The 24136-nt window shown below is 47.0% G+C and overlaps 1 protein-coding gene across 5 annotated transcripts in view; it reads right to left on the reverse strand.

Annotated features, from left to right (window-relative positions):
- LOC142582501 (uncharacterized) overlaps positions 1-24136 on the reverse strand; it is a 148446-nt gene that overhangs the window by 121408 nt on the left and 2902 nt on the right. For all 5 annotated transcript variants that reach the window (XR_012828451.1, XM_075692305.1, XM_075692315.1 and 2 more), the window contains exons 2-3: positions 23383-23503; positions 17843-18085 (exon numbers count right to left, since the gene is read on the reverse strand). Coding sequence is in view for 4 of the 5 variants with exons in the window: in XM_075692305.1 (XP_075548420.1) it covers positions 17843-18085; positions 23383-23503 (364 nt within the window). In the remaining variant the exon portion in view is untranslated. The remainder of the gene's footprint in view (positions 1-17842; positions 18086-23382; positions 23504-24136) is intronic.

The following is a 24136-nucleotide window of genomic DNA, read 5'->3' on the forward strand; positions in this document are numbered from 1 at the left end:
CGAGCATTGCCCTCACGAACTCATTCTCGGTCTGGATTTCCTCGCCAACCATTCTGCCCTCATTGACTGTTCGGCCGGCTCACTTCGCCTTGACTTGCCTCTTCTTGCCGAACCTGTGGACCCGCCTCCAAGCCGTTTGAGCTGCATGGATTTTATTCGCCTACCGCCCCACTCTGTGACACACGTCGACTTGTTGTCCTCACCAGCTGTACCTGACGGTAATTATGTCGTCGCACCAATGCCGGTAGTTACACGTGGTGTTACCGTGCCGCACACTGTGCTGACAATTACTGGCAACCGCACGTGTCTTCCCCTTGTAAATTTCGCGCTAACCGCGCAAGTTCTGCCTCAGGGGATTTCATTGGCTATAATTAGCGCTTTGCAGGATGATGAGATCGAGCCATTCACAGTGGAAGATCATCACAGCTCAGCCCATACCGTGACGTCATCGCACGGTACTGACGTCGACATTGAGAAGATGGTTTCCTCTGACCTTACACCTGCTCAAGCTGAAGCTCTTTGCCGCGTTCTTGAAGGCTATCGCGAGACTTTTTACTTTGACAATCGACCCTTACGTCAAACGTCCGTCGTGACCCATCGCATAAACACTGGCGATGCCAACCCTATTCACCGACGTCCATATCGTGTTTCTGCGTCCGAACGAGCTGTTATCCAACAGGAAGTCAAAAAGATGCTTGTAAAGGACATTATCGAGCCTTCCTATAGTCCCTGGGCTTCTGCCGTCCTACTTGTCAAAAAGAAGGCTGGAACGTGGCGTTTTTGTGTAGATTATCGCCACCTCAACAAAATCACAAAAAAGGACGTGTACCCTTTGCCACGTATTGATGACGCTCTAGACCGCCTGTACGGTGCCACCTATTTTTCTTCTATCGACTTACGGTCCGGCTACTGGCAGATATCCGTCGACGACATGGACCGAGAGAAGACTGCATTTGTTACCCCTGACGGCCTTTTATCAGTTCAAGGTGATGCCTTTCGGTCTCTGTAACGCGCCCGCCACCTTCGAACGAATGATGGACTCTTTGCTTCAGGGGTTCAAGTGGTCCACCTGTTTGTGCTATCTGGACGACGTCATCTTTTATTCGCCCACTTTTGACGCGCATGTAGACCGTCTTTCAGCGATTCTTGACGTGTTCCGCCGCGCCGGTCTCCAGCTGAACTCGTCAAAATGTCATTTCGCTCGCCGCCAAATCACCGTCCTTGGACACCTCGTGGACGCCCGAGGCGTGAGACCTGATCCGGACAAAATTCGCGCCGTTACGAACTTTCCTGTTCCGAAGTCTACCAAGGACGTTCGCAGATTCGTAGGGCTGTGTTCTTATTCCCGACGCTTTGTGAAGGATTTTGCGACCACCGCACGTCCCCTTACCGACCTCTTGAAGAAAGACGCCCCATTTTCTTGGGGACCTGACCATGCCGCATCTTTTTCGCAGCTCACTACTCTCCTTACCACGCCTCCAATTTTGGCCCACTTTGACCCGTCTGCCTCAACGGAAGTTCGAACTGATGCCAGCTAGTGGTCACGGCATAGGAGCAGTGTGAGCACAACGCCAGCGTGGACATGATCGTGTTATAGCCTATGCCAGCCGACTTCTATCACCCGCCGAGCGCAATTATTCAATCACAGAGCGCGAGTGCCTCGCTCTTGTGTGGGCTGTTGCGAAGTTTCGTCCGTACTTGTACGGACGCCCCTTCTGTGTCATCGCTGATCACCACGCGCTCTGCTGGCTATCCTCGCTTAAGGACCCCACGGGACGACTCGCTCGCTGGACATTACGCCTGCAAGAATATACCTTTTCCGTGGTATATAAGACGGGACGCTTGCACCAGGATGCCGATTGTTTGTCCCGCTACCCCGTCGATGAACCGGCTGATGCGGACGTCATCGCTTGCGTTTTCTCTGTGTCCCAGTTGCTTGAAATCGGCAACGAGCAACGCCGCGATCCCTCATTACGAGCCCTCATCGACCATATGGAGTCAACGCCTGGCGACGCCTCTCTCCGGATGTTTCTCCTTAAGGAGGGGACATTATACCGCCGTAATCTCGATCCAAATGGCCTTGACCTTCTGCTCGTAATTCCATCGCACCTGCGTTCGACTGTCCTCCAACAATTTCACGACGCTCCCATGGCTGGACACTTGGGCGTCTCGCGCACATACGACCGTGTACGACGTCGATTCTCTTGGCCGGGTCTCGCCCGCTCCGTGCGGCGCTACGCTGCCTCTTGTGAGCTCTGTCAGCGCCGGAAGAAGCCCTCCACACCTCCAGCTGGATGTCTCCAGCCCATCGACATCCCACCGGAACCCTTTTTCCGTGTTGGTCTCTTGGACCGTTTCCTCTCTCGGGCTCCGGAAATAAATGGGTCGCCGTCGCTACTGATTATGCTACGCGGTACGCAATCACCAGGGCCCTTCCGACAAGTTTTGCTACTGACGTCGCTGACTTTCTGCTCTATGACATCATTTTAGTGCACGGTGCTCCGCGCCAAATTACTCACTGACCGTGGCCGCAGCTTTCTGTCGGCAGTCGTCGAGGACATCCTCCGTTCCTGCTCGACAAAGCACAAGTTCAGCACCGCCTACCACCCACAGACCAACGGCCTCACGGAGCGCCTCAACCGGACCATCACCGACATGCTTTCGAAGTACGTTGCGACCGACCACCACGACTGGGATCTTCACTTACCATATGTGACGTTCGCGCATAATTCATCGCGTCACGACACCGCCGGCTATTCACCATTCTACCTCCTATATGGCCGAGAACCCGCGTTGCCCTTAAACACTTTGTTGCCCTCGGCCACACGTTCAGCCCCTGAATACGCCCGCGACGCGATCGCACACGCCGACCACGCGCGCCAGCGCGCCCGCACCCGTCTGGTGGCCTCACAGGAGCATCAGAGACGCCTCTATGATTGCCACCATCGCGACGTGCACTTTACTCCGGGTTCTCTGGTGCTTCTCAGGCCACCTATTCGACGTGTGGCCCTTTCTGAAAAGCTGCTGTCGCGCTACACTGGCCCATACCGTGTGGTGCGACAAGTGACTGACGTCACGTATGAAGTCGTCCCCGCCGACCCCTCAGCGTCATCGTCGGCTGCAAGTGACATCGTTTACGTGGCGAGACTAAAGCCATACCATACACCTTTCACCGCGGATGTGTAGATTAAGCACCGGAACGGTGCTTCTACTGCCGGGAGTGATGCTACGAAACAGCCACCGCAGTGTGGCTGCACTGAAGAGGAGGAAGACGACGTGGGCCCGCTTGATATAGCGTCGCCATTGTGGCCTTCCGTTAGCTTCCTCTAAATAAATTGTATATAGCATTGGGCTACAGCTACACGTAACAATATATATATATATATATATATGGGGTTTTACGTGCCAAAACCACTTTCTGATTATGAGGCACGCCGTAGTGGTGGACTCCGGAAATTTTGACCACCTGGGGTTCTTTAACGTGCACCTAAATCTAAGTACACGGGTGTTTTCGCATTTCGCCCCCATCGAAATGCGGCCGCCGTGGCCGGGATTCGATCCCGCGACCTCGTGCTCAGCAGCCTAACACCATAGCCACTGAGCAACCACGGCGGGTATATATATATATATATATATATATATATGGTTCCCATGAACGACTATCTCATGGGAACCATTAAGGAGTGCGCAATAGAAGTCGGTGGTAACTCCGTTAGACAGGAAACCAGTAAGCTATCGCAGGAGACGAAAGATCTGATCAAGAAACGCCAATGTATGAAAGCCTCTAACCCTACAGCTAGAATAGAACTGGCAGAACTTTCTAAGTTAATCAACAAGCGTAAGACAGCGGACATCAGGAACTATAATATGGATAGAATTGAACAGGCTCTCAGGAACGGAGGAAGCCTAAAAACAGTGAAGAAGAAACTAGGAATAGGCAAGAATCAGATGTGTGCGTTAAGAGACAAAGCCGGCAATATCGTTACTAATATGGATGAGATAGTTCAAGTGGCTGAGGAGTTCTATAGAGATTTATACAGTACCAGTGGCACCCACGACGATAATGGAAGAGAGAATAGACTAGAGGAATTCGAAATCGCACGGGTAACGCCGGAAGAAGTAAAGAAAGCCTTGGGAGCTATGCAAAGGAGGAAGGCAGCTGGGAGGGGATCAGGTTACAGCAGATTTGTTGAAGGATGGTGGTCAGATTGTTCTAGAGAAACTGGCCACCCTGTATACGCAATGCCTCATAACCTCGAGCGTACCGGAATCTTGGAAGAACGCTAACATAATCCTAATCCATAAGAAAGGGGACGCCAAAGACTTGAAAAATTATAGACCGATCAGCTTACTGTCCGTTGCCTACAAAGTATTTACTAAGGTAATCGCAAATAGAATCAGGAACACCTTAGACTTCTGTCAACCAAAGGACCAGGCAGGATTCCGTAAAGGCTACTCAACAATAGACCATATTCACACTATCAATCAAGTGATAGAGAAATGTGCAGAATATAACCAACCGTTATATATAGCTTTCATTGATTACGAGAAAGCGTTTGATTCAGTCGAAACCTCAGCAGTCATGGAGGCATTACGGAATCAGGGTGTAGATGAGCCATATGTAAAGATACTGGAAGATATCTATAGCGGCTCCACAGCCACCGTAGTCCTCCACAAAGAAAGCAACAAAATCCCTATAAAGAAAGGCGTCAGACAGGGAGATACGATATCTCCAATGCTATTCACAGCATGTTTACAGGAGGTATTCAGAGGCCTGGAGTGGGAAGAATTGGGGATAAAAGTTAATGGAGAATACCTTAGCAACTTGCGATTCGCTGATGATATTGCCTTGCTTAGTAACTCAGGAGACCAATTGCAATGCATGCTCACTGACCTGGAGAGGCAAAGCAGAAGGGTGGGTCTGAAAATTAATCTGCAGAAAACTAAAGTAATGTTTAACAGGCTCGGAAGAGAACAGCAGTTTACGATAGGTAGCGAAGCACTGGAAGGGGTAAGGGACTACATCTACTTAGGGCAGGTAGTGACCACGGATCCGGATCATGAGACTGAAATAACCAGAAGAATAAGAATGGGCTGGGGTGCGTTTGGCAGGCATTCTCAAATCATGAACAGCAGGTTGCCACTATCCCTCAAAAGGAAAGTGTATAACAGCTGTGTGTTACCAGTACTCACATATGGGGCAGAAACCTGGAGACTTACGAAAAGGGTTCTGCTGAAATTGAGGACGACGCAACGAGCTATGGAAAGAAGAATGATGGGTGTGACGTTAAGGGATAAGAAAAGAGCAGATTGGGTGAGACAACAAACGCAGGTAAACGACATCTTAGTTGAAATCAAGAAAAAGAAATGGGCATGGGCCGGACATGTAATGAGGAGGGAAGATAACCGATGGTCACTAAGGGTTACGGACTGGATTCCAAGGGAAGGGATGCGTAGCAGGGGGCGGCAGAAAGTTAGGTGGGCGGATGACATTAAGACGTTTGCAGGGACAACATGGCCACAATTAGTACATGACCGGGGTAGTTGGAGAAGTATGGGAGAGGCCTTTGCCCTGCAGTGGGCGTAACTAGGCTGATGATGATGATGATGATATATATATATATATATATATAAACGAGAAGAAAGAGGGTTAACCGAGGGGGCCGATTTTTATAAGTCATATCATAAGAAGCCAACAAACTCTGACACCAAGGACGACATAGGAGAATTTACTTGGGCTTAATAAATGAAATAAGGAAATGATCAATTAATGGAAATGAAAGTGGATGAAAAAAAACAAAAAAACAATATATATATATATATATATATATATATATATATATATATATATATATATATATATATATATATATATATATATAGAGAGAGAGAGAGAGAGAGAGAGAGAGAGAGAGAGAGAGAGAGAGAGAGAGAGAGGTGAAAATGTGGTGTTGTCGCCGGAAAACTCCACCGAAACGAATTTCTGGCTACGCCCCTGCTGGGGGGGGGGGGGGCGGCTTTAAAACGTAAGGAATTAAGCATCAGGTCACGCGGCGCATGCGGTCAAAACAAAACTGGTATCAGCGGTACACACAACTCTAATTTCTAAGCACGTGCACGTGGTCCGGGGTAGCTTACAAAAGCGCTGCGACTTCTTCGAACAGTCGGGCCTCGCCATCCCGCTGTTCCACGCGACCTCGCAGTGCCGGTGGCAATCTTTCTCGAGGAACTCACTCCACAAACGAGCTGTCTTTTTTTTTTCTCTTTACTTAGTCGCTATGTTGTAAATATTTCGTTTTTGCTGTATACTCCCTACTAACCATTATGCCTGCATACTCTTTTATCGCCAACCCTCCTCCACTGCCGACCGCTGTTCAGGTGTCAGCAGACAGCGCTAGAGAGTTACTGCAGTCTATCGCAATTTCCTTCCCTTTATATTTATGTGTTTATAGGCACAAAGCTACATTTGCCATTTCAAGCCTAGATCGTTCCTTTAGCGGGCCCGTACTTTGTCGAATGCTAACAATTGAAAAAAAAAATTAGACAGCAGAAAGAAAAAGAAAAAAAAAAACTAGTTCACGATCAGCGTCACTCCAGGTTCTGTCCATTTCAATCTCAATCTGTCTTTAGTATTGTAAGTGTTGTGTTCCACCGAGGTAGTGAGCACTGCATTCTGCAGGCTATCCACCGAGACGGTTTTCGGAGCAGCGGCCCGCACTCACATGACAGCCATGTCAAAAGCGGCAGTGCCGAGCCACTTACCACGCCTATAGCCACCATCAATCAGAGGCACCGACCATTTTACATACAGAAAGGTTCAACCGAGCCATTGTTGAAAGCATCAGCCGTGAGAAGGCCGCCACGCGCAGCAACAAAACGACCATGGTGCCTGGCACAACTCGCCCTCAAGAGAAGGGAGGCGGGAGGCAGTTTTCTCAACTACAGCAGATCACCTGTCGCAGTGTCGCAACAGGGACAGACCGGAGCATGCTGCGTCGGCGAAGCGTAGATTTCTTGTTCCCCTTTTTCCATGGATGGATGGATGGGTGGATGGATACTATGAGCGTCCCAGTCGAAACATTATCCAAACATGACTGAGTGGCGTCGCCTGGTAGGAGAATCTGAACTAGACGCCAGAAGGCGGCCGTGATACCCGCACCCCAACTTTTCTGGTTTAAATGTTTTGAATTTTCGGTGCAGGTTATGCGCGCAAAAAGATGGTGGGTGTCCTGTACCAACAGTTTCAGCAAATCCATCCGTGACTTCTTAATTTCATTATTATGATATAGCTCATGGATTGTGCTTGCACTGTGTGGTTTCTCGCAATCCAACTTTCTTGAGTGTGAATATAAATGTGTAAAATTTTACATTGTGGACTATGCTAAATGTATGGGAGCTTTTGCGTGCGTAGCAATATGGGGCCAATAGATTTCATCACAAAAAGGTTCAGCAAGCAAATCAACTTGCAGCTTAAGCATGCGGCTGTGCAGGAGGTTGTTGAAAAAAGAAAAACAGTTGAATTACAATATTCATTAACACCCTGTAGGTGTGGTTCAAAACATGTTACACAAAACAAGGAAAGATATCCTTGGGCTAACTTGATCACAGCATATGCAGTGCCTGCAAATGAGAGCTAGCGGGATTTGATCAAATAAATACAGTAATCTCACCCTGCCACATGTAACAATAGCTCTGCTGCAACATCCAGCTGACGTAACAAAAATATTTTGTTACTTGCACCTTCTAGTACAATCAAAGTTGCACTAGAAGACTTGCACTAGACCTCCTTCTGTATATTAACATCTTGTAATCTTTCTAATCATCACAATAAAATCGATTCTGATTCCGATTCTGAACATAAAACAGCTTGAATGGGACGAAGTGGTTAAGGGGGGAAGATGTTTTAAGACATAAAGTGTTTTGTTATTTAAGTTAGGATAATGGATGCTTCAGTGATTCTGTATCTTCATGCGCTCATATCAGTTACGAACTCAGTCTTTATGTACACCACGCCATTATATTTAAATTATTCATGAAAACATCATTTGATCACATTTTAATAAACTGGCTGCATAGATCCTGTTGTATTAAATTTCATTGTATTCTACAGGTATCAAAGAGCGCAACAAGAGTAATTTTATGGTTCTAGCTTTCTCAGAATAAAGTTATGAAGCTTCAATGTTCTCATTTGAATGACTGAGAAGAAACACTTTTATTTCACCCTTTCTGAAATTTTAAGACTTCCCAAAGCAACATTTGACGCCCTTTTGCACTCTTTCAAATTCAACTTTTCAGCAAAATGAAACTGATCAAAATTGAGTGTGCCTAAGCTGAGAAGAGCTTGTGAGAAGATTGTAAGGTTACGAAAAGTTGAAACTGAGTAAATAGCGGAAAACAAAACTCTCTGGCCCAGAGTCCTCGCGCACCGTTGCGAGCGTCTGCATTTTGCGCTCGCTCGCGGAAGTTGACCATAAGCTGCAGATCTTACGTCTATGTTCGCTGTTGTGCGCGATCGGTGCGCGTCAAGAACGTTGATCCTTGTGCCACGTTGCCGGTCACCGACATCGTCCGAGGCCGCCGAAACAGGCGCATAAATCGGCATTTCAACCGATGAATCGCGTTGCACCGCCGCCCTGCGCTGTAATCACTTGTGATGAGCCGTGATCTCGCTTTAGGCTAGTTTTTTTTTTCTTGCGCTTCTTTCCGAATTTATATACGCTGCAGAATTTTCGATATGGCTTCGCCATGGTCAAAGTTTCGAAACGGCGCCAAGAGCTCAGGCCTAATTCGCTTCCGGCGGCTGCGGCGCACGGAAATCTAACTAGCTTGGTACCGTGCCAATACGCCGTCACAGTGCGCAGCCTTTGTCTGGGACGACGAACAAGATGGCGACGTCAACTTACCGTTTAGGTGGAGTGTATACTAGAATACGGTTGAGTGGCACGAGCGGCTGAGGCGGCGCATGCTTTGCAGAGAGGCGTGCGGCGACGAAAAATACTGTGGCGGTTCTGCGATGGAAGTGAACTGGGCCGCATCAAGGTCGCGCCGTTGGAAACTGCTGGCGATACTTCCCGGAAGGGTCATTCCTAACAGTTCACGCGGTGGTATATACTTTTAGATCCCTCAGGGTGTTTATAATTGCATATGACATGTATTTATTCCTTAGGAATAGTTTCCGCTCTTTATCTTCTTTATTTCAGTTGTTTAATGCCGCTCGGTGACTGCGCGTGCATTGCCGCCACAGTGTCGGCTTTCATTCTGCTATGTTAGCGTACCGTTCCCTTTGGAGAACATTTTTCTCGTTCTTCAAGCAGCATGTATCTCTCGTGTGTATTTCTGCGTATATGGTTTTCCATCAGTAGCTCTTGCCAAACGCAGGCGGAATAACATATGTAATCTTGCTGCTTGCCGCTTCAAACAAATAAAACATGTCTGCCCCATCCGGCGCCTTGTACTCAAATTTACGGGAAGTATATTCTTATAGAAAAAGAAGAAAAGAAGAAAACTGCAGTGCAACATTCCATTCATGTTTCCGTCTTCCTCGCGTAATTCAGAATGCGGAATAATTGGTACGGGTTCTTTTATTGCGGTCGGACCTCGGGCGCCGAAAACAGTTTTAGATAGCCATTATATATGTTAATTAATCTTTGGCCGGTAAGCCATGTGAATGTTTTTGTTCCCAGTCCATGCTTAACAACAACAAAAAGAAAAAAAAATCACCGCCTTAGCACTCTGTACACATGATTAACCGTTGAAGCTCAATCGTGCGGCCCCGGTGTTTATCACTGGGTCAATCCCGACAGTTTATTAAATAGCCCCTCACCAGGCCCCATAGCAAATTTTGGTTATACGCTGGAAGTTGTTACGTGTCCTTTAGGGAGCGTTCTGCCGCAAAAAATTTTCAAGTCAGCTCAATAATAGCCGAGATAGAAGTATTTCAGTGCTACAAAACCATCATATCGACAGGCGGGCTCCACTGCATAGCGAGGTTCCCTCTCCACTCGCCCCGTCCAGCCTTCGCAAGCGAAATTCCTTTGCGTTGTCCCATGCCGGACCTCGAGGATCGCGTGAGACATATGTCGCGGACCCCACCTTCACTATTTTTTTTTCTCCTCGCTTTTTTTTTCCGGCGCTACGCCTTTCGGCTGACGTCGTCGCGCGCGAGCTGTTGTCTCGTTCGCGCAGCGCACGATTTTGCGCATTGTGCACAAAGAAACATGACTTGCGGTATAATTCAGTGCTACACGAATAGTGAGGCAGAACAAGCGGATCGCAGAGCACGATCACGGGCGCTGAAACACGGTAGAAAATGGCATAGTCTCGGTACCTGCGCACGTGACTGCACGTCCGTGGGAACAAGCAGACGAAGCGGAACTACATCTCTCTTGCTTCGGTGCGAAGTAAAACAAAAAACAAGCAGGCATTCCGTTTGAGTGTTTTATCATTTCCCTTAACTTCAATTCGTCAATTCAAGCAACAGATCACACTAACAGATGTTGCCTTGAATAATTACCGAAGTCACGTGTCACCACGAGCGACGTCACACTGCGGACACGAGTACGTCACCGTCCGGCTTGGAGCGCGGTCGCCACGGGGTTAAGATAAAACGGCGTTCGGATTGAAATGTCAGACCTTTCCTCGGCGCATAGTGATGTAATTCTTTGCAAACACGATCGTTGGCGCGCATTGTATGCTCTGCGCTTCTCAGCTCATAGTGACCAGGCCTGGTGAGGGGCCCTTTAAACAACGGCTTGGTGGGGTGCCAGGCCCTCAGCACGCAGTTGTTGCTTGCGCTCGGCTGCACGAGCCTGTTTTTGTGCCCGGGCTGCAGCATCGGCACGGCGTAGACGAGCTCGTTCCCGGTTCTGCTCACTGCGATGCTGATCGAAGATGTGCTCCTAAGGAGTACGTATGACGCGTTCCTTACCCATTTCGGAGCTGAAGAGAAGCTGCTGCACGCGCGCTCGGTTGCGTCGGAGAGCAGCGACGTCACTACTGGCGCAGCCAATCGCGCGCCTCTTTTTCTTTTTTCGCTTATGCGCAAGGGGGTTGAGCCGGAGGATTTTTCGGCAGCGTCATGGGCGGCGTACAGGCGGCACACAGCTGGACGGACGAATCGACTAGCCATATACAACGTCGCTGTGAAAAGCGGCGCGGTGGCCTAATTAGTGGCTACATAGTGGATATGGCGTTGCGCTGCTAAACTCGAGCTCACGGGTTCAAACCAGGTCGCGGAATTCGATGGGAACGAAATGTAATAACACTCGTGTACTTCTGTTTGGGCGCACTTTAAAGAACCCCAGGTGGTTAGAACTGAACAGGGTGCCTCGTAATCATATCGCCAGACGTAAAACGCCAGGATTTGTTTGGTTAAAAAAAGAAAAGAAGGTAGCTGCGTCCCTCAGCTTTCTTCTAGGGGTCTAAACGAAAGAAATATTCTCGAGTCTGATTTCTGAGAAAAAACATGTTACGCTTATCTTATATTTCATACCTAAATGTAATGCCGTTCCCAACTGTACATCCGCTGAACTATAAGCAGCTTCTGTATTATAAATGGCTGTTCACTATCATGAGGACAATAATGAAGCAATTAAAGGAACGACATGCTTCACATACATGTAGAGATATTTGTAAATCTGATGTGTTCGTTGAAGAAGATAAGTGTGGTACCACTTTGGGCACCCAGTTTTAATGAGCTTTAGTAAACGCCCCAAAGAGGGGCGTTTATAATGAATGGCAACTAGGAACTTGTTCAGCAGAACCGAGTAGCACCCCTGCGTTAATTTTCTCAAGAACCCGCCTATTTCATTTTCGTGTGCTGTCCTCTGCCGCATGCCGCTGAAAACGTTTTGGAAGGGTGCCGTGGCTTTCATCGGTTGATTTGCGTACCTGCGCCCACGTTGAGTGCGCGCCGGTTGTGTGTTTCGTGGATCGCGAATCATTATTAATGGCTTCATCGAGGCAGGATGCCGTTCCTCGAAGCCATCTAGCACTCGCCAACTACTGGGTGAGCAGGCCTGAGTGCGCTGTTGTGCGAAAAGTACGGCCGATAAAGGCACGCTGAGTTCCGTTTGCCGACACGGCGGCCTTGGAGTTTGTTGTCGCTGATTTCTGCACTTGGAGCTCGCTTTTTGTATTCTTTTTACACGTTATTTAGGCATTTCGCATATTCAAGAAGTCTTCGAGCGCAGCCTTCTGCGTCGGATTTATCAAAGCGATGCACTTGTTTACGTCGACACCCACAGCCGCAGGTCGTCGTTAGCGTCAAATATTGTGGAAAAGATGCATCGTTGATATGAAATAATGTCAAAACGTATCAAAATATATATATCTGCGCATATGTGCGGTGTTGTTCCACCCTTAGACTATAGTCTCAGGGTGGAACAACACGGTGGTTCGGCCGCTCATATTGACTATCTATAGTCAATATGTTGTCTTAAAGCATTTTTGGTTAAGTCAGTATAAAATTCCTTATGTGCCTGTTCGTTCCCTGAGACCAAAGAATCCTTACGTTACACCCCGCTGTAAGACGCGATATGGTCGAAGACTCCGTAACTATTATGTCCCAGCAATGTTTAATTTACTCCCTCAAAGCATACAAGATGTGAAAACGAAATATGGTCTTAGAAAGGCTCTTAGACACTTTAATGCGTGATGGGAAGCCTGTCATTCGTGTTTTTTTTTTCTCTCACTGTTGTCTAATGTGTTTCTGATGGCTCTGTCGCTGTCTGCCAGGCACTGCCGTTCAAGCCCACTGTGGCTTTGGCAGGCCCGATTTCTTCCACTGTAATGATTCTCAAGTCATCAATAAAGTATTATTATTATTATTATTATTATTATTATTATTAATATGAACGGCTGAACCACTTCATTAGAACGCCAACTGGGATCCAAATACATATATTACGGACTGTTAATGTATTAATGATTCTCCCTTTTTTTAACTCCGTCATACTTACAGTTTGCGCGTGCCATAAAGTATTATTAGAGAAAACTGTGCTCGCATAAGTGCTCATTTATAGGCCGTGTTGTTCTCTCGCGGAAACGCGGATGCCATCACTGACACCGTTGGTAAATAAGCGAGGTGGTTGTTTATGCTGCTGTATACCGAATACACCGTCTCTAGTTTCCCGTTGAACGCAGAGCTAAACACTGCTGCTGGAATTGAGAAATGTGTCGGCATAACAGCACGTACAAACCACCCGGCCTTCTACGTAGCGAATGCGACCGGCAGCCTATCGGGTACGGTGACGTACAGATGTTGGCACAGCGCTATGTCGTCGCTTGCCGCTTATTGTGTACGCGCCGTGCGAAGCAAGTGTAGTTGATTTCCAATCGCAAAGACCAGAACTTAACGATAAAAGCAATTTCGTTCGTCCTAACTGCTTAGATTTCAGTTCAGGTCCGCCGGTAGCGGGCGCACGAACTGCATGGACGGCGCCAGGCTTTACTTTCTCTGAAGAGGTTCAACCATTTATATAGGTGTTCTGCGGTTCAACATTGGCTCAAATTTCATGCGCACGGCTTGAGAGGGTTGAAGCTTGTGCATTTCAACTCGGTAGGCATGTTTGAGTCCTTTTGAGTGCGATTAATTATATATACAAGCGAAGACGCTATCGCGTTGTCGGTTCGACGGCCGATCGCGCGGTGTTCGATCGAACGATGGTCGGCACGCTGATTTTGTCGGTGCCGTCGACAAGAAAGCCCGTCGCAGTACGACAACTCGAGCTCGTCTTTTGCGTCGTTGTCGGCCTGGTACGATAAAATGGTTTCAGTGACGCAAAAAAGTCGGTCAGTCGTTGGCGTGAGCGTCTTAATTGTCGGTCTCGTATCGACCCAGTGTTACCGCGCCTTAAAGTATAGTATGTGCAGTCAGGCCCGCGCTGCCACCACCAGCAAGTGAGGGCTGACGCAGCAACGTGACGTTTTTAAGTGTCGCCCAAGTGTAACGCACGGGTATTTCGTTAAATTTGCTAGCCATCAATGAAAAGCTGCAACTACGTGGTCCACGGTGCAGTCCGGGGGAATTTGCCAGCGCGCGGCTGCGCAACTACAGCGCGGCCGTTGCGTCCTATGGCTTACCGACGACGGGCGAGAGCCTTGCCGTGGAAATGTGCCGACGAGTGCGCCGTATAGACTGGGGACGGAATCGTTCTCGCCACCGTATACGTTCATCCCGGAACGTCAAAGAGGGACCTTGAAGACTTTATGATCGGCACAATTGGGATGATCCTCCCGGTGGAACCCAATACCATCGTCATTGTGGGTGACTTTAACGTCGATGTGTCGCGTCCCGACGGAAAGTGGTTCTTGGTGTTTCTCTTGGAAAGGGTCGTCCTTCAATGTTACACCAGGACCAAAGTTTCCACGACGCGCCATCGGCCGTGCATAGACCTAAAGTTCGCTAAGAACATCTCCAGTGTCGTCACAGAGCCCATGGCCGTCTATCATAGCGACCATAAAGCCGTTATTACTGTGGTCACGAGATAAACGCAAATACAAATAAACATAACAACGCGCATATTTTTGTTATATTGTTTTGTTGATTTATCTTCTTTATAGTTATATACAGCTCCGCTGGTCATCTACCTTCACAGAGTGGAATGACTCTGAATTTTAATAGTGAATGCTGAAATCGAATACGTTCTGAATAGCAAATACCATTCGATTAGACTATAAGTCTACTTAATTTCGCCTTCTGGCACGTTGAAGGATATCGCTATCGTACACAGGCTTTGCGCCGTCCTTTGTCATGCTCGGGGTGCATATTACGTGGCAATGAATGAATACTCAGTGCTTGCATGGCGTATCGCGGACGACAAGAGCGTTGGACGGGTTTCAGACTCAAGGGGTGGGACAGAGTATCCTAGCCGTGTGAGAACATGGCGGCCAGTAGGAGTGAGTAGGAGGCGCTGGCGATGGCTGACCCAATGTGCCTCTAGCAGCTCGCCTAGTGTGTTATGTGTCCCTAAGTTAAGGAGACGGCGTGTGGAAGTATAGTTCGGGAGGCCATGGGCCAGCTTCGTCGCTTTGCGAATCATTGCGTGAATGCGAAGTTGTTGGGCTTGGGTCAACCGCTGAAATGGGAGATGGTATGTAAGCCGGCTGATCACGCATGCCTCCACCAAGCGCAGCAGGTCCTCTTCTCGAAGGCCCGAGCGCCTGTTGGAGACCCTCCGGATCATGGCCAGAATTTGCTCAATCTGTCTGGATCGAAGGGCAACAGTACCATCCGCTTGGACGTGTAGGCCGAGGATGCGAGCACGATTAACCTGTGGTATGGGTATACCATCCACGTGCACAGTGATATGGGGAGTAGAGGAACAGCTGCGGGGGCGAATGATTATGAGCTCCAACTTTTGCGGAGCACATCTTAAGCCGCATTTCCTCGCGTACTCGGAAACTGTGTCGACTGCTTGCTGCAGTCGGTCCTGGATGGCTCCGTCGGAACCCCATGTCGACCAGATAGTAATGTCGTCCTCATAAATAGCGTGGGCGACATCAGGCATCTGGTCGAGTAGCCGGGGAAGCCCTGCGAGCGCGATATTGAATAGAGTAGGGGAAGAACTGAGCCCTGGGGTGTCCCACGTCCTACAAGGCGAATCGTACTAGATCGATGCGGTCCCATTCCTACGGTGGCTGTGCGATCTCGAAGAAATGCGCGGATATAGTACATACAACTTCCACAGTACGAATATGCAACATTGCGAAGGATGAGGTCATGTTCAACATTATCGAATGCCCCTTTTAGGTCTAAGGCGATGAGTGCTTTCGTTTGGGCGCACGACGGAGGCCCTGTGAGTTCCTCCCGCAATTATAAAAGCACATCTTTGGCAGACAGATGAGCTCGATATACGAATTGAGAGTGAGAAAAGAATGATTTTTCTTCGAGGAAGGGCTGCAGACGACGCAAGAGTACATGCACCATGAGCTTGCCAATACAGGATGTTAGGGAGATGGGCCTTAAGTTTTCAACCTTTACAGGCTTGCCTGGTTTGGGCAGTGTGATGTCGGCGTGTCGCCATGCTTGGGGAAGCGTACCCTTGCGCCAGCAATCATTGAAGATATGGGTGAGGTGGTTAATATCCGCGTCACTGAGGTTACGAAGGGTGGCGAATCGTATGTGGTCGGCTCCCGGTGCCGTGTTGTGGCGCAGGTCTTGTAAGACCACTCGCGCCTCGTCAGATGTGAAGTCTGCATCGAGCAATTCGTTCACCTTGCCTACATAAGGATAGTCAGGGTACTGCGGCGGCGGGCCTGTGGGTATGAAATGCTTCTCCAGCTCCCTGAGGAGTGTCGAGACATCGTCCCTGTACTCGTGCATTAGGATGTGCAGCTGCTGAAATGTTTTTCCCTTTGTTGTGGTGGGGTCTGTGAGTGACCGACGACTTGACCACGTTTTTGCTGTGCTCAGTGTGCCTGAGAGGCGATCGCAAAGTCCTCGCCAGTTATTCCTCGTAAGGGTATCTGCATACTCCTGGGATTCCTGTGTAATTTTATCTATACGTTTCCTAAGTTTGCGGTTGAGGCGTTGTCGTTTCCATCGTCGTGTCAACCCTCTGCAGGCATTCCAAAGATGAAGCAAATGCGGGTCTGTGTCTGGTGTCTCGATTGTGGTATGCACTGTGCACGTAGTGGCCTCTAGATCTTGTGTGAGAGAGCCAAGCCAGCGTTCGTACACCTGGCCTTCAGGCGGGTCCTGCCTGAATTTCGCCCAATCCGTTATAGGCACATTTCGCTCGGGCCTGTGCGCACCCCGTGATGACAAAGTGGTCGCCACAATGTAGTGGTCACTACCAAGGTGCTCCTCTAAAGGCCCGTGCGCAACGACTGGGCCAGTATTGCGCACGGAGGTAAGGTCAGGGCATGTGTCACGAGATACGCTGTTGCCTATCCGAGTGGGGTGCTCTGGGTCGGTAAGCAGTGTGTATCTCATGTTACAGATGGCATTCCATAAGCGGGTCCCTTTAGCCTGCGATTTAACGTAACCCCATGCAGTATGCGGAGCGTTAAAGTCGCCAGCCACCACCCAAACCCATCCAAAGCTACCAAATTCTGTTAGTAGGTGATGAAAACAGTGCGTACGAGAACGGGGTGAACTGTATACATTGAGTATAAACAGACTCTCGCTACGTTTACCTTGCGTAATTATTTCCAATATTTGGTGAGGAATGTCAATGCTAGTCGTATGCATGGGACATGTAACATGTTTCGAAACTAAGGCTCCAACAAGAGGAGAGACACCCGAGAGCGTGCTGTAGCCGGATAAAGAAGGGGTGCAATTGAGTTCCTGTAAGAGGGTGACATCGGGAGGGTTCGTGGATGTGGCAATATACTGCTGTAGGGAACCTCGTTTTTGGCGGAATCCCCTACAATTCCACTGCCACACCACTAGTTGCTCCGCGTTACGCGGCACCATCATGATCGTGCGAGGAAGCAGGAGGTCGTGCAAGGAATGCGAGCGCCGGGTGCCCACATTTGAAGGTTGCGGCAGAGAGCCTTGGTCGGAAAGCCCACTTTCGTTGTAACCGCTAAGCTCAGGAACTTGCATGCGTGCGAAAGTGCACTCTATACATGATTTCACTTGCTCCGTAATCCCTATTCGAAGGTCCTCCATTTGGCGTTCTATCCTGTCCAGAGCCGCCTGCATACTAATGCTCATGTCTGCCACCAGCGCGTCCATTTGTTTTTGCAGGCGCTCACAGCGCGCCTCCATGTTACGACGTAGGCGGGCTATTTCCACTAGAGGATCGGGAGTTGATATCGAATTAGTAATAGGGGAAGGGGTAGGGTGAGATTTACGGGGTGGAGCGAGCTGTGGGGGACCCTCCGCCCGACCTACCTCCCGAGGCGCCTCCATTGCTGTTTTCTTCTCCGGGGTCCGCTGCACCCCTGAAGGGCCCAGGGTCACCTTGGCTGGGACGTTGGTCTGCAGGGCTTTCTTGTGGGGTTGTTGGGAAGATGGGGAAGGAGGGCGCTTCTCCGGGAGGCGCACCGATGCCTCGCAGGATCGGGACCGAGACTTGGAGGGGGTCCAGAACTTGCGACGGGATCTCGAACGGGTCTCCGACCGTGGTGGCAAGATCTTTATTAGGAAGGAAGACGGAGATAGCGCCCATGTGGTAAAGAATGTATCTGATCTATATATTCTCAAATGACGAGTTAATCTGCATGCCGTCAGTTCACAATGTCAAGTGGAGATTGGGTATCGCCTACAGAATTACTCGACTTCATCGGTTCGGAACACTGGCTATCCACTAAATGTTTTCATTTAAACTGCCAGTCTGCTCGAAACAAACATAATGAGCTAGATGTGTTTTTTGGTAGACTTAATTTTAAATTCGATTGCGTTATGTTATCTGAGACATGGTACAACCACAGTTCTCTTGTTTGGCATCTACCGGGCTATCAGTGTTTCAACCAATTTAGGACTACCTCTCGAGGTGGCGGTGTTAGCTTGCTTGTTCGTGACAATATTAATGTCGACTGCATCGAAGAATTCTCATGTGTCACAGATGACTACGAAGTTCTATCCTTTTTCAGCGGCAGAAGCGTTTACTCGGTGTTTTATCGTCCACCTGGAGGCAATATTCCACGTTTCTTTAGTTTTCTCGAAAATTTCTTTGCATATGTCTGTACGTATAAGTATGACGTAATCTGGGGTGGTGACTTTAACATTGATCTCCTAGCTGACACGTGCTTAACTCGGGAATTTCATATCCTGCTTCAGTCGCATGGTTGCTCAAGCGTTATCTCTGTTCCAACACGAGTAACCTATGCCGCGTCAAGTTGCCTGGATTTGTTTATCACCAATGTTTCAACAGCTATCATAAAAGCCGGCGTTCTTTCGTGTAACCTGAGCGACCATATGCCCGTTTTTTTCTGTCTCAAACGATGCACTAAAAAAAAAAAAAACGGATAGCGTCTTTTCCCCAGCCAAGTGATTACACCAAACCGTCTCGAAACGTTTCGCAGACAGATTCAGTTACTTGACTGGAGCGATGTATATGCCACACAATGTCCACAATCAGCATATGAGGAATTTCTGCATATTTTCATCACGTGTTACCAGGAAAACTTTCCTCTGCGAACTAGATGCAAGCGATCATCGCACATTCGCAAACCGTGGATCACGGACGACCTCTTTCGCAAAATAAAGTTTAAAGACATGCTCTATAACCAGTTAAGTATCGTAATATAACTGATTACACATATTTAAACGCTACCGCAATAAGCTAACAAATGAGCTCCGGAAAGCCAAGGCCTCTTATGAATATGAATACTTCATGTCTTGTCAAAATGATAGTCGCAAAACTTGGAAAAAACTAAATGTTCTGTTAAACCGAGCGCCGTCGTCGCCTGCAAATATTGAGATTTTTAAAAATGGCATTATCATCCCGGATGAAGTGCTTCCTGATTAATTTAATGATTTCTTTGTTAATGCAGCTGGTTTATGTGTGCACAGAAATGCCACCCGCTATGTTCAGGTCAGGTGCCCCGATGGTATATTCTTATATCCTACTACTGAGTCTGAGCTAGTCCATTTATTTTCTGAGTTACGTAATACCACGTCGTGTGACATTGACGGCATACAGATTACACCTGTAAAGCACGTCTTGAACATTATATCGCCTGTTTTAACATACATTTACAACCTCTGCCTGACATCTGGGGTATTTCCTGCCAAAATGCAGACAGCTGAAGTACTTGCACTGTTTAAAAAAGGCAATAAAACTGTGATATCTAATTACAGACCCATTTCAATACTTCCAGTATTTTCAAAAGGACTTGAAAAAATAATATTTCGGCGTATTTCAGATTTCCTTGAAAAACATAACCTGTTCACTGACTGTCAATATGCTTTTCGAAAGGGACGGTCAACCCAGCTCGCGTTACTAACACAAAAGGAACAAATATTGCGAAATTTTGAACACAAGCTGCTCACGCTCGGGGTTCTTATCGACTTCAGTAAAGCGTTTGACTCTATTAACCATGAACTTTTGTTAAAGAAGCTAGAGTACTACGGTATTCGTGGTATTGCTTTGGATATAGTGAAATCTTATTTAAATCAGCGGAATCAACTTGTTGAAATTAATGGCATCTGCTCCCAGTTCAAGGAAGTAACAGTTGGTGTTCCCCGAGGAAGCATATTGGGCCCCCTGCTTTTCAACATATACGTTAATGACCTTGTTCTTGTCGATAGTGAACCTAAATACATCATCTATGCAGATGACACTACGCTGCTGTTTTCATCGAACAACGTTGAAAGGCTGGTTTCAACTGCAAACTCTGTTCTTGGAAAAATACACAGATGGTCACAGGATAATGGCTTAAAAATTAACACTGACAAAACAAAAGCTATTTTATTTCAACCAAAAAATAAAGGTGTGAGCTTAGAGACCTATACCGGTATCAGAACACCCGCTTGACCATCGAATAAATCCCGGCTGTTTTTTGTCTTGTACTGTCGCAGCGCAGGCGTTGGCATCTGTGGTTGTGACGAAACCTTCCTCCGTCCCTGTCATCGCTTTGAAAGAGATTCCATATAGGGTGCTGTCCGAGGCCACGTCGGTGGCCTCGCTTGTGTTGTGAATAGTGTATATATTTGGAGAGCAGTTATTTGTGGTTGTGAAACATGTTGTACTGTATGGCCAAATATGACGCTGACTGAAATGCCGATTGCGTGCTCTCTTCTTGCAGTTCTCTCTTCTCCTTTATTTGTTTTGTTATTCTTTTCACAAAAACTTTTTTGTTATCCTTTTTCCCATTTCCAACGTTTAGAGTCACCAGCCGGTGCCACAAGGGTGTATAATTTTCTTTTTTAATCTAGCGCGTCTTTACCAAAGTTAGAATTGATGTGCACATTGCTTAGCCGTATTAGTTCTCTCTCCTGCTGTAAAATATACTATTTTGAAGCTATATTGCGATCTAGTTAACTGATGTTATAATGTTGCTGCTGGGTATCTGTTTTTTTTTCTTTATTTAATATTGCTTTTATGTATGTGCCTTATCACGTATTATATAAATTTTCATTTTCTTAGCAGAAGCACTGCTGTGTAAATATGCTAAATATTAATTTATATTTTACTGCGATGCTGGAATAGCTTATTCACACTGGTGTGTTTAGAAGGCCTTCAGCCCAGTTAAACACAGTCAAAACACAATGCACAAGTTCCCCGCCTCCTTGCCCCCCCCCCCTCCGAAGGAACTCACCTGTCGTGGGTGCCCCCCCCCCCCCACCCAGTAAAAAAAATTCTGGTGCCACCCCTGCTTATCAGTTTAATATACGATACGGATTGTATTTGGACCCAAGATATTAAGCTTTTTTTTTTCAATTTGGGGAGTGCTTGAAGCCTGCTTCACCTCTACCGCGGGTGGGCCTGGTATTGCACTATCTTCGAAATCGGCCCACGTTTTTGGTCTACGGACATCGATCCGCTGGAAACTAGCCATATCTATATAGCCACATACATCCATTAGATGTGCATAATATGGTACACTTTGGACATTCAGTACGTCTATTAGATATCCAGTTTTATCCAGAAAACGTTGCATGGATGTACTATGGATCATCACAAATGCATCCAGAACATGCAAGTGGTACGTTGTGGGGATGTCGGGGCTGGATATATGTAGCATCTAGCAGACGTCCACAACATCCAATAGATATTTACATCTAATGGATATCTATATTAACCACACTTATGTCCATAGAACATTTACTGTACTACGTATGGCTGTATCCGCAACATCCAATAGATATCCACATTGACATCCATTGGATGTGCCCTGTACTATTTATGGATGTTTCTTTTATTCGTCATGCATGCATGCACTGGGCCTCTTCAATGTGTTGTCCCAGACTGCTTGAGACGCTAGTACAGCCAGTGATTATTGGCGTACGTAGCTTCTCGGACAGTCCTGGACCATTTGAGACAACAAATCAAAGTGCCACGATTACTAAGCGAAGAAAAACTCAAGTTGTCACCACCAGCCTTTTTACTGTGAAACTTCTTATTGGTATCAACCGTTTGACAAGTATGTAATGATGTACGCAATGTTTGCAGTGAAATACAATGGCATACTGCAGCTCTCTCATCAAAATAAAGTGAACACTAAATATACAACATAATGCCATCTCTTGGTTTCTGAAAGGCACAATAAGCACTTAACGCACGAACCAATACAAAAATATCATTTTTACATAACAGGTAAGCATAAACATACTAAAAGATAAATAAAATAAGACAGTAAAAGAAACGCTTGAAAATGAACATTTCTCTCATAAATAACGAAACGAGCGCAGTGTTAGCGGCATTCTCTCCAGTAAAATAAAACACAGAGGGCACATTGTGAGACTTAATTCTCGTGAACAAAACCAAAAGCAGAATTCACATATGAAAACATCAAAGCAATATTTGACTAGCCTTGTATTCAGCAAATGAAAAAAAGACACAATAGAAACAACGTAGTGAATCATAAAGGAGAGCAACAGCTGAAGGCCCAAAATAGCAATATATCCTATAAGAAAAACAATCTAAAAGCGATAAATACGTTAGCACAATGATAAATTGTGTAAGAGAAGCAGGGAACCCCTTGCAGCAAAAGGGTGCCAAATTAGCTTCTCCATAAAGCATAAATATTCGGAACACAGCTACTGCATAAAAAATAGTTTTAACGTATTGTTCTCACTCTTAGAAATGAAGACATAACGAGGAAGTATCTTAATTTTTGCCTCGTTTTCCTCGAATATGTAAGCATGCAGCCCAAGTGCAACCATGGTGTGCTCTATAAATTATTCAAACAGAATAACTATACCATATTTCCATGCGAGTGAGACTACATCCAATTCGTGTGTAGATTCATGGATCATTAGGAATGTCAATGTAATTGCAGTTAGTGGTTACCTGGTACCCCAGCACAACTGTTATGCAGTAGTCAACCAAGTGCAGTGGCATCAGGCCATACCATGCTGCTCTCCCTTTCCTTTCCTCCCTTTCCTTTTAAACAATCTCAATGCTTTCCGTACACTGAGCCTGACACCAGGTAACAGTATTCTACATTTGTCACATTATTGAAAACATGCGTACAGCACGAGTTATAATGCAATCAGGTGCCACGAAAGGCCAAAGCATTGATTCAGCTGATGCTGGAGACGAGCTGCTACATTTACATTTCCGTAGCGTTATCTGGTTGGTGTTCACCGGCCTCAACATAGCAGCAGTGGTTAATTGCACTGAACCCCGCAGCAGTACCACCAAGGAAACATGTTGAACTGAGTGATCATCTTAAGGTTGCCACTTCAAAGGAAACATTATTTTTCTGCGCTGAAGATAGGTTTAACCTTGTAGTTATTACCGTGATTAAAAGTTAGACCACTACCAGTTTCAAAAGAGGAAGAAAATTTGTCAGCACTCCCAAAGGCACACGGTACGATGCTATGCGGGGCTGGAGGGCGGATCGTACTTGGAAGGCCACTCTCTTGCTGGCTGGCTTGAGCATCCTAAACATGAAAAAGAGGACAGAATCTTTACAACTATGCAAACACATCGCTTGTTACTTAGCCCACATTCAGATATTCACTCTTACTTGGAGCCCATGCTTGATTTTGTCACTAACGACAGGCGTGAAAGTGTCCAAGACACTCATTGCCTTTCCTTGGGCGCGTTCGCGTCAGACTTTATCTTGACGAAATCAAGCATGGACTTGAAGTTAAGGCACATTTCTGAATGAGGGGGTAAGACATACAAAGTAGCTTAAAACGCCTAAAGTAACCGGTTTTCAGCCTCTATAAATTCAGTGATTAGATTAAAATGCCAGAGTAGAAATCCACACCTATAGCATCTCCTTTATCATGGGGGCAGATCTAAGGCATCTGCTTAAATAGTACCACTGGCATTCAAATTTGTCCTCACAAGCAGTAGGGCACAGCGAAGCTTATATAATGTGCAAAAAGATTCTCTGTTCAAGAACACGTGAAAGTTCATGGCTTGTGTCTACAAATGATACAAGCACGTAATATCGCACGCTATACACAGGAGCTATGTAAAGGCTAAACGCCATGAGAGCGATTTTGTGCGCGACAGCGACGAGCGGCGGCTTCGAGCGACGGATCGGGCCGTCGCTTGAACGGATC

This window comes from Dermacentor variabilis, chromosome 1 (assembly GCF_050947875.1).
Source record: "Dermacentor variabilis isolate Ectoservices chromosome 1, ASM5094787v1, whole genome shotgun sequence".
NCBI classification, from domain to species: Eukaryota; Metazoa; Arthropoda; class Arachnida; order Ixodida; family Ixodidae; genus Dermacentor; species Dermacentor variabilis.